The 14,449-nt window shown below is 33.8% G+C and overlaps 1 protein-coding gene across 1 annotated transcript; it reads right to left on the reverse strand.

Annotated features, from left to right (window-relative positions):
- Positions 1 to 10,056: 10,056 nt before the first annotated feature.
- ZBTB18 (zinc finger and BTB domain containing 18) lies at positions 10,057 to 13,360 on the reverse strand. The gene is made up of 2 exons (XM_015824079.2): positions 13,348 to 13,360; positions 10,057 to 11,644 (listed from the first exon to the last, which is right to left on the reverse strand). Exons 1-2 carry the CDS (start codon positions 13,358 to 13,360, stop codon positions 10,059 to 10,061), a joined length of 1,599 nt encoding a protein of 532 aa, XP_015679565.1. The 3' UTR covers positions 10,057 to 10,058.
- Between the last annotated feature and the right edge of the window lie 1,089 nt (positions 13,361 to 14,449).

Below are 14,449 nucleotides of genomic sequence, written 5' to 3' on the forward strand. Positions count from 1 at the left end.
TCTCTCTCTCTCTCTCTCTCTCTCTCTCTCTCTCTCTCTCTCTCTCTCTCTCTCTCTCTCTCTCTCTCTCTCTCTCTTTCTCTCATTTTAAAAACCTCCCTAACTCCAGTCTGTGCAATGGAGCAGTTAATTTCTTTTGGACTCCGGCTATGGCATCAAGCTGCTTTTTCTCCCCATTTAGGAATGAGATCTTCACCCAAACAAACAATTAAATAATCAACAAATAAGAATATTTAACCAAAAATAAACACAGGAAATTACCCAAATCCTAAAAGCTATAAATTAAATTCATCCAGACACAAAAGAAGGTTGAGTCACCCACTAAGCTGAGAAGAAGTGAAATGCATTCTGGTTTTGATGCTTTGTAAAAAGGTGACTACCTCAGAGATATTGAAAATGATTAAAACACTCCTAATGCCAAGATCATGAATAGTCAAGGGCAAGTGTTAAGGGTTAAACAGTCGATTTGTAATAATGTAAAAACAAAAAAGCCATAGTTTATTACAGTTGGGTTTTTCATTCAGAGAAAACTCATCAGCAGGAAGAAGAGGAGGTGATTTTTGCCCATGTTCTTCTTTCCTTCCATTCTTTTCTCAAAATCCGCTTCAGAGAATGGAGAGTCCAGTCAGTGCACAATATAAAGTTTGCTAAGAGAAAGCCCCTTTGATGATGTCTCTATGGTGGCAAAAACTCTGTGCTACTGAATTTCACCACTACAATTTTTATAATTGATCTTTAGAATTCTTTTTATTCAGAAACATATATTACTTGCAAATGCAATAAACAACTTGAGAATAAAAAACTATTTCAAAATCAAATACTTTTAAGTCAACCTCATTTATTAATAAAAATAAAAAGGTTGAAATATCACTTACAGAAAACTCTAAACTCCTCATCTTGGAAAACCAGTCATTCTAATGGACAATGTCAGAACTCACCATATGAGCCTTTTAAAACAAAACAAAACACCCCACTATGTTTCCATTAAGAACATTACAAAATGGTTAAAAAATACCTACCATGGTGCTTCATGTCAAGTAGTTGGCTGGGATAACAAGTCACAATAAACGAATCATCATGGTTTACAAACTGGAATAGATGGATTTATGAAACATGCTTAAATAAAAACCAAACTGTGAGTCTGTGCACAGTATTCACAAAAGAAATGGGAGAGTTTTCTTCTTCACAGAAAATGTGCCTTTTCCCCCCCTCTCCATTATAACTGTTCTCCTCTGAACCATCAGGGACACATTTTCAGATTTCAGTAATTATGATATACCTTCTACAACCTTGTATAAAAACCCAGTAGGTTTGAGAATAGTAAATCGCTACTATGCAACATTACTAACACATGATAAAAATGATACCTCTTTTATTAAAGGAATGTGTGCTTTCATTTCATGCATAGATCTACCTAATTTAATACTGTAAGTCTCCCAAAGTTACCCCTGATAAGATGGGTCGTCAATAAATTTAATAAATAATAATAATAGTAATAGTAATAGTAGTAATGGTAATAGTAATAGTAATAGAAATAGTAATAATGATAATGATAATAATAGTAATAATAATAATAATAATGATGATGGTGATGATGATGATGATGTCTCAATATACAGAGCCAGGTAGTTGGTAGAAATGGGAGTAATCCATAAGAAGTACAGCCAATCAATCAATCAATCAGAATAGAGCTGGAAGGGACCTTGGATGTTCAACCCCCTATACCTTCCTGCACCTTCTAAAATTGCCCTTCTGCATTTAAATGTTTTTTTAAAGAAGTTTTCAACAGAATAAAACAAATTTTGAACTGAAGATAAGAATAGGAAAGGTGAATATGTGGGAAAAAATGGAAAAAGAAAAAAAAGATAACAACATTGGAAGCCACTTTTTATTACTTTTAAGAGCAGTTACATTTATATTTTACCCTCTTTCTTTAAGCTGCATTAAAATACTACAAATGAGATCACCATGCAGTCACAACATGGCTGCTATTTTTTTCATTGTTGTTTATAGTGGAAAGGTCTCGACCCACGTGATGCTAATGCTTTGCAAAAGTTTACAGGCACTAACCCCAGAATTCTGAATCAATCTGTTCAATAGTTACACTGTCTGGGAAATTGGGAGAGCTCCTACTCATCTGGAGGGCAATAGGCCAAGGAAGACTCAGAGGTGCTGCAACCTGACCTGGTCCATTCAAAGTTACTTTCTCTGCTCTGGAGTAGCTGTAATGAGAGTTCATAGGCTACATTTAAAATTCTCAAATTTTGAAATTTGGCTTTGACATTGAGTGAATGTTTACTCTCAGGTTTGAGATGTACAGGCAACTGAGAAGTCCACTAGAAATTAGAAGCACTTTCAGTTATTATCGGTTGAGCAAACCTCTATAAGGCGCAGACATATTTCATGATGAACGGAAGCTTTTTTTAGAAACTTCTCATGATGGCAGAAGCAACACACACCTCTCTCTGATACTTGTAAATTACAGAACATATTATACAGGAATCTCTACTTTTTGAGACTTATTTTTTGGAACAACGGGAGAAAGAAGTGGAAAAAAGCAAGATGTATTGCAAAGAAATGGCAAGAAGGGAAAAAAAAGTTTAAGCACTTTCCTACTCTGTTGCCCATCTCTGCATGTTGTTTAAAAACCCTTCAAACTATGAATTTGTGTATGCATTTACAACAATTTTTGAATCTTTATTTCCTGATAGTTCAACTTATAAACTGTGCTTTCCTATTTTTACATGTACTTGCTTTATATTCTTATTCATAGTTAACCATGAATTCCTATACATTCATGTAATACATCAAATTTAAATATTTTTATATTTAAATTCAAGTCATTGTAGTTGCCTATACATCAAGCTAAACTGTAGCTGGCTAATTTGTGATTCAAACATAGGACATTTTGATAGCACGATGTTTCTACTTACTCACTCAAAGCAACTTGCAATCATCACTTTTGCAGACCTTGAAATTTTCAAAACGTGTAGGTGACACCACGAGCCATGCTCATGCTTCAGCCAATCAATGAAACAGTGAAAAAGAGATCATCTGATCAATCTCTCTATTCAGCCATGGTTGTATGCCAATCACTGGTTGCCAATAAGCACTAGGCTCAAGGAGTAGGGTGTATAAATGCAGGAGACAGGGTGAAACAAGAGTTTCTGCCAAGGGAAAAATGGTCTGCCCACCAAGGTCCAGCCCTGAACAAGTGGGGGGGGGGGGCAACAGGTTTGCACTGCTCTTAGATAAACTGGAACTGGAGTAGAAATATGTTGAGTTAGCTTCCTAAACCAGCCAATGTTGATAGATCACTCAGGTTTGGAGCTGCTCCTGAACTGCTGAAAATTCCTGCTGGCATGATATCCACGGACTGTCAGTTTTAGAAAGTAAACATGTTAGGACTGTTCTCTAAATGTTTTTTTTTTACAGTTTTGAGCAAGCTGTGAGAACTGCAGAGGTATCCATGTCTAATTATATTGAAGAGACTCCTTCAGACCTCTCTTTTGTGTAGGTGCAAAGAACACACACATTGATTATATTGAACAAAGAAATAAAGTGGTTGGTGTGATAGAAGTAAACCCAGGCAATTAAAGAACATGTAGAGTTTATGGGCTGAGTTGATTAGTTTTATTTGATTTTCTGATCACTGTGAACCATTTAGGATTGTCTTATATAAGATAGGTAGCCATAAAGGTTTCTAAATAAATAAATATACAAACTTTCTTTACAGACTTCTCAAAATGTTAACAGTTTTACTGTGTAGTTTTATTCATCCCTTCACTTGGATTTCTCCCATTATTGAAACTAATTGCCGTCATACAAATAATTCTCATAAGTTAAATATAAATCATTTACATATTAAAAATATTTGATAAACTATGGAAAGTATATAAAATTTTAACTATGGTAAACTTTAAAACAGTATAGTTATAATAACCATCATGCGCATTAATTCAGTTATGTAATCATTCAGGTTTCTTAAAATTTGCTAAACAACAAATCAAAGTTACAGTTTTAGTTGTAACTCTCTGATCATTTACTGCATTGTTACTGCTCTAGGTGCTTTTTGAAGTCATAGCTAAAGCAAGAGCCTACTCTGTTTGAAAATCTTAATTTATTAAGGGGAAAATCTAAGAACCTTTAAGGGAGGTATATAGGCTAAGTATAATGCAGTTAATAGTAGTCATTTGAGTCTTCATTTTTTTTAACCATTAACAGAAAATGCATTAGCTCAACATTTTACATACTGTACAGCAATAAAAATAGAATTATACATATATTTAATAAATTATTCCACATGTAAAGGTTACATTTCATGTCCCACAGTCAATTCCTTTGTCAAAGTATTAAGTATTGAAAATACAATGGACTGTTTTCCCTTCACCCTGGAATTAAAACCAACAGGATTCATTATATAAAACAATTTTATTAAACAGAAAAATAAAAATGCATTCCCTCACTAAATCATTATCGAATTCCAGTGCTATTAATGGGAGAAAAATCCTTTCACTTCAGTAAAGATATTCTAACCGATGGTGCCCAATGCTACATATAATATTCTCAGGCAGCTGCATGAGGATGACTTTCAATGAAAGGACTGCAACCACTTCCATTAAAATGAGTTTTTCTTCTCAGAGAACAGCCTATAAAATAAAATAAAAAAGATCCCACCCTTGATGGGGAAAAACACATACGCACACACCAAAAGCAATTATGAATGGAAAACATCTTGGCCCTCATAAAATCCCAAATAAAAGATATCTTTATTTTTTCTGGCACTTCTTTTCAATAATCTCAAGAAGCAATATATTTCTAAATGCAGTCTCCTTAATTAATGCCATTTCCTTGGGATCACTACAGCAGTGTTTGCCATTGTCTTCCTTCCGGGATGTTTTCAAGGCTCCTCAGTCTAGCCTGTAGTCCTGGGTGATTTTGGTGGACCTCCATCCAAGTATTTAGTCAGTCCAATCCTGCTTAGCTTTCCAATATTGATGAAGGATTTTCATGAAAAGAATTTCAAGATATTGAATCCAGGCTTAAGTCATGCTTATCAAAGCTGAAAATTCTAATATTTACATATTAGCTGATAAATAAAAACAGTGACATATGTTGTTAAGGATATATTTTTTAAAAGTATAGATGTAAATTTAATTTTTCAATTGCTTGGTTATATTTATTCAGTATTTATGGGTTTATTCACTAGAGTGAAAAGAAAATGATCAATCCACACTTTGGCATACATCATAAATGCATATAGGTTGTAATTTAGTTTTATGCTTAACTGTATCATTATATGTTTACTACAATTCTAAAAAATTCTTTAAAAATTATAACTTATTTAAAAGTGCTATTATATGTCTCTTGTCCAGTTGATTCTTCTAATGTATAGGATTACATGGTAAATATCAATACAAAATTTATATTTTAATTTCTTTTCTCAATAACAAAATGCTGCATTAAGATATGCAGTACTCTGAAAATATTATGCATTTCTTTTAATAACTATACATTTATCCATAGTTACATGTCCAAAGAATACGACAGAATAAAAAAGAATCCAAATCAGAAAATAAAAATCAGTGTTCTACTAGATATTTCTTTTACTCACAATTTAGAATATAGATAACAAACAACTTGTAATATTATTGAGCAGAACACTGATAGTACTTAAAATCCTCTAGATTTCTAAGCAATGTTTTTTAAAATCTAATTCTGTATCAAAATCAGCCATCCACAAAATTTTTAGGAGCGTATCACCTTAGAACAACTTTGTGACTCTAGGCTTGGACTACACAATACAACATTCTTTTTGATTTGGATATAGAAATGTTATAAAAGGAAATAATGTTATCTTACTAAATATTTGTAAAAAGAAAGATGACCAAAGCCAGTTGTTCTATAACACAAAAAATATTTATGTAAAATTTTCCTAATTATATCAAATATTCAGTAGGCTACAGTGACAACTGTAAAAGATCAATAGTTTTTTTTCTTTACCTATCCTTTATTTTCTAATTTTGTTATAGAAGAATTTTGGAGAACAACCTTTTATTATTTTAAAAAAGGATGATTTCCAGGAAAAATAACGCGCATTTGTGCTAACCCAAATACGCCATCCATACTTCAGAGATAAAAATATAAGCATGCATACATATATTTAAATTCCTATTCAAAACAGCTGTTTTCCTCCCTCAGTTTTACCTTGATCTGGCAGAGCATTTGTTTTGTGTTATCACATACTTTTTCAGAGGTTCACATGTAGAGCTGAAATAGCAAAAAAGAAACAAAGTACTCAAGAACATAATTAAACATATATAACTTAAGAAATGATGCTAAAAGAAATTACTTTATTCAGAAGGAAAAATGAACATTAAGCAGACTTCCGGAAGAAATGCAGCTGCTTGTAAAAAAAAAGCCAACAGTGAAATAAATACAATGGTTAATACTTTGGTTTTAGAATGTATTAACTTTTATCACAGCAGTTTAGCTGTGAATTTCTTTCTGATAATACTTACTCTGTATACAACAGGCATGTATCGTATTACACATGTGTGCAGCAAAGTCTCTCTATATTTACATTGAAGAAATATAAAACAATAAATAACCAAAGCAATGACCTATTTTTTTTTCTGCGATATGATGTACCCCAAAATAAAATTACAGGATTTATTAAAAATGTAGCTATTTAACTAAATGTTGCAACATTATACAAATTCACCAAGTGATTTTCATAATTAAAACAATGTACAATTCAGTGTAATTGAATCTAAACTGATTTACAGTATTGGAATCTAATCTATTGGAATTCCAAAAGATGTTGGGCTTACTAATAACAATTCTACTAAGCATTTTTAAATAGTTTATACTAAGGTGTTAACTGTTACTGTTACCCTTAGAAATTCTTATTATGTTAGATTATGTTATTGCAAACTAAAGGAGAAAGCATGTCTTATGAGAAGAGAGGTTCATTTTATTCTTATACATACATAAGTAGATGATCATGAGAATTTACATTTCAATTGCAGTAAATGTAATATAGCTGAATTTGTTGAATTCATATATTCCCTTATTTTTATGGCCCTGTGGAGAAAGATGCTAATATGCATACGTTAAGCAGACCTGTTTTTGTCAGAAATAGTAAATTCTAAAATTATATTCCAAAGTAAGCTTTAAGCACCTTAATTTTCTCATCGGAAATCTTGAAATGATATAATTCCTTCAGAGTTTTCATGTCTTACTGTTAAAGTGACAATCTGAATTTTATTTCCTGTACATTACCTTAAAATTCACAAAAATGAAACCCAAAGCTCAAAAATAAAGTTTTGAGGCATATCCAACCATTGTGATATGAAGTTTTAAATAATTTTACGTTATGTACTATGTAATGCATTTTAAAAATATCCATCAATCGCGAGACCAATCTATCATGAAGTGAGTTACTAAACTGTATGGATGTTGCATTAAATGAATGAGATTTTTTTGGAGGTTTATAATAATTTGTCAATATTGTATGAACCATATTGTAAATAATAGATATTAGGGTCACTGGTTGATGTGCGCATTTCTTTTGATCCAAACTGAAAAATTCTATTACAGAGCTTTCATTGGGAAATCCTAAGAACTAGTCTATCAAATTAAGGGCTATTTATAAGTTGTCCTGGCAGGAATAAGCTCATCTATTAAAGAAAAATGAATCTACTGATATAATTTGCATACACATGATTTGGAATAACCATTATTTTAGTTTTCTAGATGCGTCACTACACAGTAATTTCTTCAAACTGCCACTTTTTTCCCTTTGACCCATTCTTATTTTCACATTAACATTAATTAGGCTTAGATGCAGAATTTAAATTTGGACTTAGAAGTTTTTGCTTCCATAAAACTCAGAATATTACTTACCATAGCTTTCTATTTAGAAACCTGTAGGAAAAAGAAATAGTTGCCATGATCAGGGTTTTTTTTTATTTTTAGAAATACAGCATTGGCAGCATTTGCCTAAGGGATACCATTTTTGCTTGAGATTCATTTCAAACTGCAAGCCTATTCCATATAGCAAGAGGAAACTGCACAAAAAGATTAAGTACTATGTACAATATTTTACATTTTTTTTCTTTTAAAAAGGGGAGAAGACAACTAAATGATTTCTCAGTATGTATAATTTATTGCAGTTAGCACACAATTTAAAAATTCACCAACACACCAATAGTACAAAACTAAACAGCATTATAAGTTATTCCCCTCCCCCTCATGAAAATAAAACATACTATGATTGTCAAGGCTAGATGTCAGTCTAATTTTTAGAACAAAAAATAATAATAATGTGAAACTAAAGGGCAACCTAACAACCCCCAACAATCACTCATGTCCACAAAAAATAAAAAAGCAAAAGTAGTCCATTTTTTTTCAGACACTGATTGTCTTTTCTAAATAAAAACAATGAATTTTTAAAACATAGAGACTGTTCAAGTAACTAAAAATAATGCTCCAAGGCCATTTTCACAGCTTTTTTTGTTTTAAATGCCATTACAGCCAAATTAATATACATTTGACCAAAATATTTCCAAAACATCCAGCAATACACAATGGAGTTTTCCATTCAGTTTCTTAAGCACAAAAATAGGCTATGTTTACAGTAGTTAAGGCGGATCAAATTCTAAACAAAAGCAGAAAAAAAACATTTTCCATGCTACTTTCATAGACCTTATTTGTAAGTGCAAGACAGGAAAACAAACACTGTGCAAAATGCTTTTGCCCTACGTGTTGATCATTAAAACCACACGTCAGGCTGCAGTCTTTGCTGTTTGGATACACAGTTCACAAACCCTCCCCCAACTTTTCTCCCACCATCTCCCCACCCTGTCAATCAAGGTTTTTAGTTCTTTTAGCCTGGGGCTTTTTCACTCCATAGAATCTTTTGAAGGGGCGAATAAAATGAACACCTATTGTTTATTTGTGCAGCAAGAATTCTAAAAATGCTCACATGGGTAAGTATATGCATCTAAGGTTGGAGCTGGCATGGGTTTGTGCAATCAGTTTTTAAAATAAGTGTTCACTGCACATGCAAATCTCTAAGTCTGTAAACATTACTATCTTCCTTTACATAGCTAAAATCAACATATAGCTTTTGTTCAACTTAAAGACAATGGGCAATTAATTTAAATTATATAAAATAAAAGCAGTGCATTTATATTCTTCGTAACACCAGGTTTTTTTTCTGATGCTTTTTCTTACTAAAAATTAAATAAGTTTTTAAAATCACTCATTAAAGTTATACAATGCAAACAAAGACAAAAATATACTGAAATGCATGCATTTCTGTAGCATTAATATTTACTTTCCAAGACTCAACTTAGAGCATTAACACAACTTGTCAATTTCTTTGACACCCCCCAACCCTTTTAATCAATTACAGTATATAACAGTAATTCACATTTTAAATGCAGTTTGTAACTGCTGAAAATGCAACATCCTTTTTCATCCCAAGCACGCCTTCAGAGTCCCCGTGATTCCAGTGTATTTTCAAAAATTGTTTTTTTTTAATTGGGAACTATTGTAGTTTACAAATTACAACATAATAACAATCACTTTTGAAAAATTGATACTCCAGTCATTTAGAAATCATATCGCTTGGGTCTAAAAGCATTCAGGTTTCCCTGAGCTAGAAAAGATGCATGCAGTTTAAAAAATTTAACTAAAGTGATTAAAAAAACTGGAGATTACTGATTTAAGTGGCGATTGAAATAATGCAATATTGTAAATAATGTTAAATAGACTCTAACAATCACACTTGTTCAATTGCAGTTATTTTTAAAAGAAGTACTTACTTGGTGGGGAGACAGGGGAAGATTTTATGAAGTTTATTTGTCTTATTTCTATAGTTCATTATCAGAACACTAAGTAGTGAAATGTTCATGCTGCTTTAAAGTGCATAAAACAAGCTAATGGCGAAACTTTGTTAGTTTAAGGAAACAAGACTGCTTTTAGACTGTACCACAACTATATAGATTTATTTATATATATATATATATATTAATTATATATATAAAATTCTATTTCCAAAGTTCTTGAGAGCTATCTTCTAATGTCCAGTCTCTGACAGTAGGTAAGCTCAGTGCTTCACTTTTGACAGACAAAGAGTTCACTAGTTCACAGTGAAACTTCCGAATGTGCCTGTAAAGGTCTCCAGACTGGGTGAACCTCCGCTCACACCACTTACAAGCGTGTGGCTTCTCCCGTGTGTGAACTACGGCATGGCGGCTCAGATTGTGGGAATACTGGAAGCTCTTTCCACACTGAGTACAAGTGTACGGTTTTTCACCTGAATGAGTCCTCTCATGACGTTTCAAAGTGTACATGCAAGAAAAAGTCTTACCACACAAGGAACAGGTTGGGACATTGACATCAGCGGCAGGCTTACTGCGGATCCCGTCCTGCTCTCGAAAGTGCGTACTTAAGTGAATCTGCAGGATGTGGGGACTAGGAAAGACTTTGTTGCAGAGGGGGCACATAAAAATTTGGCCTGCAGGGTTAAGTATGTTGGAGACATAAGGGAGCAGACTGCTGTCCATGCTCCCTTCCACCTGAACTCTCTCATTCTCTGGAGTTATGATTTCATCATCACTGGCTTTGTCCTCTCTATCTAGCTCCCTCAAAACAGAATCGTCTCTCATAGGAGCCAGATGGGCTGGCTCATATGGTACCCTGTTATTAGTGCTCACACTTTCTTTCACAGTGCTATGCTCCATGTCATAGTCATTAGTGCCAACATCACTCTCATCACAGGATGCCTCTTTTTCCACCTTCACCTGCACCAAGTTGTTTCGCATCATATCCTGTGAAGAGAAATACGAATTGTTCAAATTCTCAACTCCAGAAAGGCTTGACTTCACAGACAAGTCCAGGACACAGTCAACATCTGTTGAATCCCTCATTGAGGTGACAGACCTCTGGGACAAAGACTCTGTTGAGCTGCAGGGGCTGGCTACTGTTTTTCCAGCTGCTGTTGCATGTGTGTCTGGTTCCCCACCACCCTGGGGAATCACTCCAGAGTCTGAAGGCAATCTCATCCACATGTTCCCAGGTTCAGCAGTTAAGTCCCTTTTGCTGGGCAGGATGCTCAGTTTTTCATCTTCCCCTTCCTCTTCATCACTGGGTATGTCTCCTGCAATGTGGCTACTGCCGTCAGAAAGACTCTCCACTTTGTCCGAGCAACTTGAGGCATCTTCTTCCTTTTTAGTACTGTCTGCCTCGGTGGTGGCTTTCTCTTTTAGTTTCTTTTTGCAAACTTTAACAATGTCGTACATGTGAAGATAACTGGCAGCTGCGAGCACATCTTCAATGGGCAAATCTTTGAATTGGAGTTTCCCTTCATACATGAATTCAAGTAGGAGAGCGAAAGCTGGGGCTGTAACAATGTCGCTGTTCAGATGAACAATGTCTCTTTTGTCCAGCTGGTCCTTGTAAAATAGGTGGAAATACATGCTGCATGAAGCCAGTACAGCTCTGTGTGCTCGAAATTGGGCATCTCCTACCAGAACAGTGCAGTCACAAAGAAAACCTTGATGCCTCTGTTCACTCAGACACTGTAGTAAATGCCTGCTGTGGTCAGGGAACTCCATGCTGTCTTCAGCATAACCTAGGAGCAAAAAGATTTAATTAAACACTGGAAATATTCATTGGCTTATACACTGCTACATTTGATAATTCGACAATGTGTACAAAGACCTGAAATAACGCTCCGTAGAGAAATGGAAATAAAAGATTTCATGACTTGGTTAATCCACCTTTTGCAACATTCAGAGTTCTATTAACAGTTCTGTTAACTGTAAAGAAATAGACTGGGAGTTGCATATGAGAATGAATATTCAGAACTTAAAAGTTACAACGGCCTTTTACTATTTGAATTCAGAAGCAGACATCTCTGATATAACTTGCTTCATCTTAGAAGGGGGCTAAAAACTAATCTTAACTGATTAAGATGACAATGCCTTCTAAAATGCCTTGGCACAGATCATCGTTGGCCTCAACTGTGAATGTCAGTTTTTCAATTTTCTAACAAAATAACTGATTATCAGAATCCCTCTTTAAAAATACACAAAAATGCAAACTCTTTGTAAAAAAGGCTTTAAAAAAATTAAGACTCTTCCATTAAGACTGTCCTATGTTATTGCTGCATATCAGTTGAAACAATTTCAGCATAATTCACTAATCTTTTCTCCCTTTGGGGTCATTGTGTAACCATTCAAAATGAGCATTAGAGTTTTCTACATAAATATCTTAAATATCTTCTTCATTTCCTACTTCTTACAACCGAAGTTGTGCTAAACTAGTTACATACAGCTGCTGCATCTTTGGGCATTATGTGTTCTTAAAGTTACACTCTTGTCCAAAGTATATTCCACTGCAGATAGAATAAAGCGAGAAGATTTACAATACAATCACTTTAAGTGCCCCACAGCCAACATCAATCCTAATCCTTAAGAGGGCTAAAAATAAAGATTGGAGGGCAGCTCACAAGGTAGCTGTGATCAAATTAGGAGGCTGAAAGGACAGAGAGGGACGAAGAAGGAAGCTTATAAACATCTGATCCAGCTGACTGTGGCCATATGGCAGCTGCTGCCCAGATAAAGAGATTAAGAATAGAGGAGTGCGATTACAGCTGTCTGGCCAATTCAGGCAGCTCAAATCTACAAGTTCTAAATTAGTCATGAAAACAAAACCCTTCTTTCAGTTATTGTTGTACTGGAATAAACTTTAATATATTTCCAGGAAAAAAAAATACAGTGAAACTGACTAAGTTAGTTTCAGGGTAGGTGGGATCCTAAAGTTGCACAGATATTCAAGTCCTTTTTTTTCCCAAAGGGGGGGGGGTATAGATTTCAAGATCCCTCAATGGCTTGGGTAAAGCATAAATGTGAATAGTATAAATTGTCATGCATATTCATATATATATATATATATATATTTCATTTCTATCAATGTATTATTTCAAATCTTATTTTCATATTTTTACTTTTAGAAACAGTACTCTTAGAACAGTCATCATAATTGCAATACCAAAATGATTCCCTAAACTATAAATTATTTTTTCAGTACTCATAATAAGGATAGGGGAACTACATCATTTAAACAGTTATTTAATATTACTGCACAGGAACAAATGCATCAATATGTATTTAAAGTCTTAATTACAAGAGAAACTGTTATTCCCTTTTCAAATGAACTCTACTTATTTTTTCCTAAACATCGTTAAACAAAGTAATGGGATTTTTGTTTGGAAATTAAATAAACAAACATCAAGAGAGAAGCACACTGTAGCTAGCCTCCTGCTGTTCCTACCTTTAGCACACATAAACCTGATTAAGTCCTTTTGTCCGAGTCTTGCTGGCTCCAGGTCTGTTAGATCGGTGGAAAAAAGCAGACTAAGAAAGAGACAGATGCAAAGTGGAGATGATGTTAGAGAGGAATGAGATACCTTCCCTATACACAGATCTGCAAACGCACTCACTCCCTGTCTGTGTGTTAGAATAAAAGGCTGAGGGATGGCAGGCTGTCAGCTGCTCTGACATCATGTTCAGATGGAAATGTTACCTCCAGCTGTGCTCCTTTTAATGCCATATGCTACTCCTCTACACTCCTTCCACCAGCTTTTTCTTAGGAGAACTTTTCTTGTCTGTTAGTATAAACAAAATACTTCAAAGACTCTTTTTTCAAAACTTTCTAACAGAGAAAAGTAAAGAAAAAAACCTTAGACATATGGGGCTTCATCTCATGTACAGTATAGAAACCCTTCTGTCATAACTTTGGAGGGGTTTTTTTTTATACTAAGAACTTATCCATCCATTTTTTACTGAACCCAGAGGTTCATTTTAAGCAATTCATTTTACCCAACATATTTATCTTGATACTCAGTTCATCTTTTCTATTAATTTAGAAAGAAGAGACTAGAAAAACTTTATATAAATATCAATGCAATTGTACGTTAACTCATTTTACTCAATGATGTAATAATTGCTTATATTTTTATGTATCATAAGGAGCACTTTTCTGGGCACTTATAAGTCATCTACATGCTCAATTTGCTCTACAGATCATACTATTGCAAATATTACAAGGACAGAAATAATAGTAATATTCCTTTCCTAGTAATAAATTTGTAAAAAGTGCAGTTATTTAAATAAGTGTTATCATATAAGGCTTATTTTATCTGTGGCATGAAACTGAATACTAAGTTTGCTATTCATTACTAAAGCAATAATAGTATCACGTACTTTAAAATTATTACCATTTTTATTCCGTATGCATATATTAAACCTATTTTGAGAATGGAAAAAAATGTAATAACCTCCCTTAACTTCACAGGAAAATGCTGTGACTAATCGGGAAATAAACTAAAATGAAACAAGCTGTTCAGCCCAGCAGAATGGACAAGTATCAAGCT

This window comes from Protobothrops mucrosquamatus, unplaced genomic scaffold, assembly GCF_001527695.2.
Source record: "Protobothrops mucrosquamatus isolate PMUCROS unplaced genomic scaffold, P.Mucros_1.0 scaffold2106, whole genome shotgun sequence".
Classification (NCBI taxonomy): domain Eukaryota; kingdom Metazoa; phylum Chordata; class Lepidosauria; order Squamata; family Viperidae; genus Protobothrops; species Protobothrops mucrosquamatus.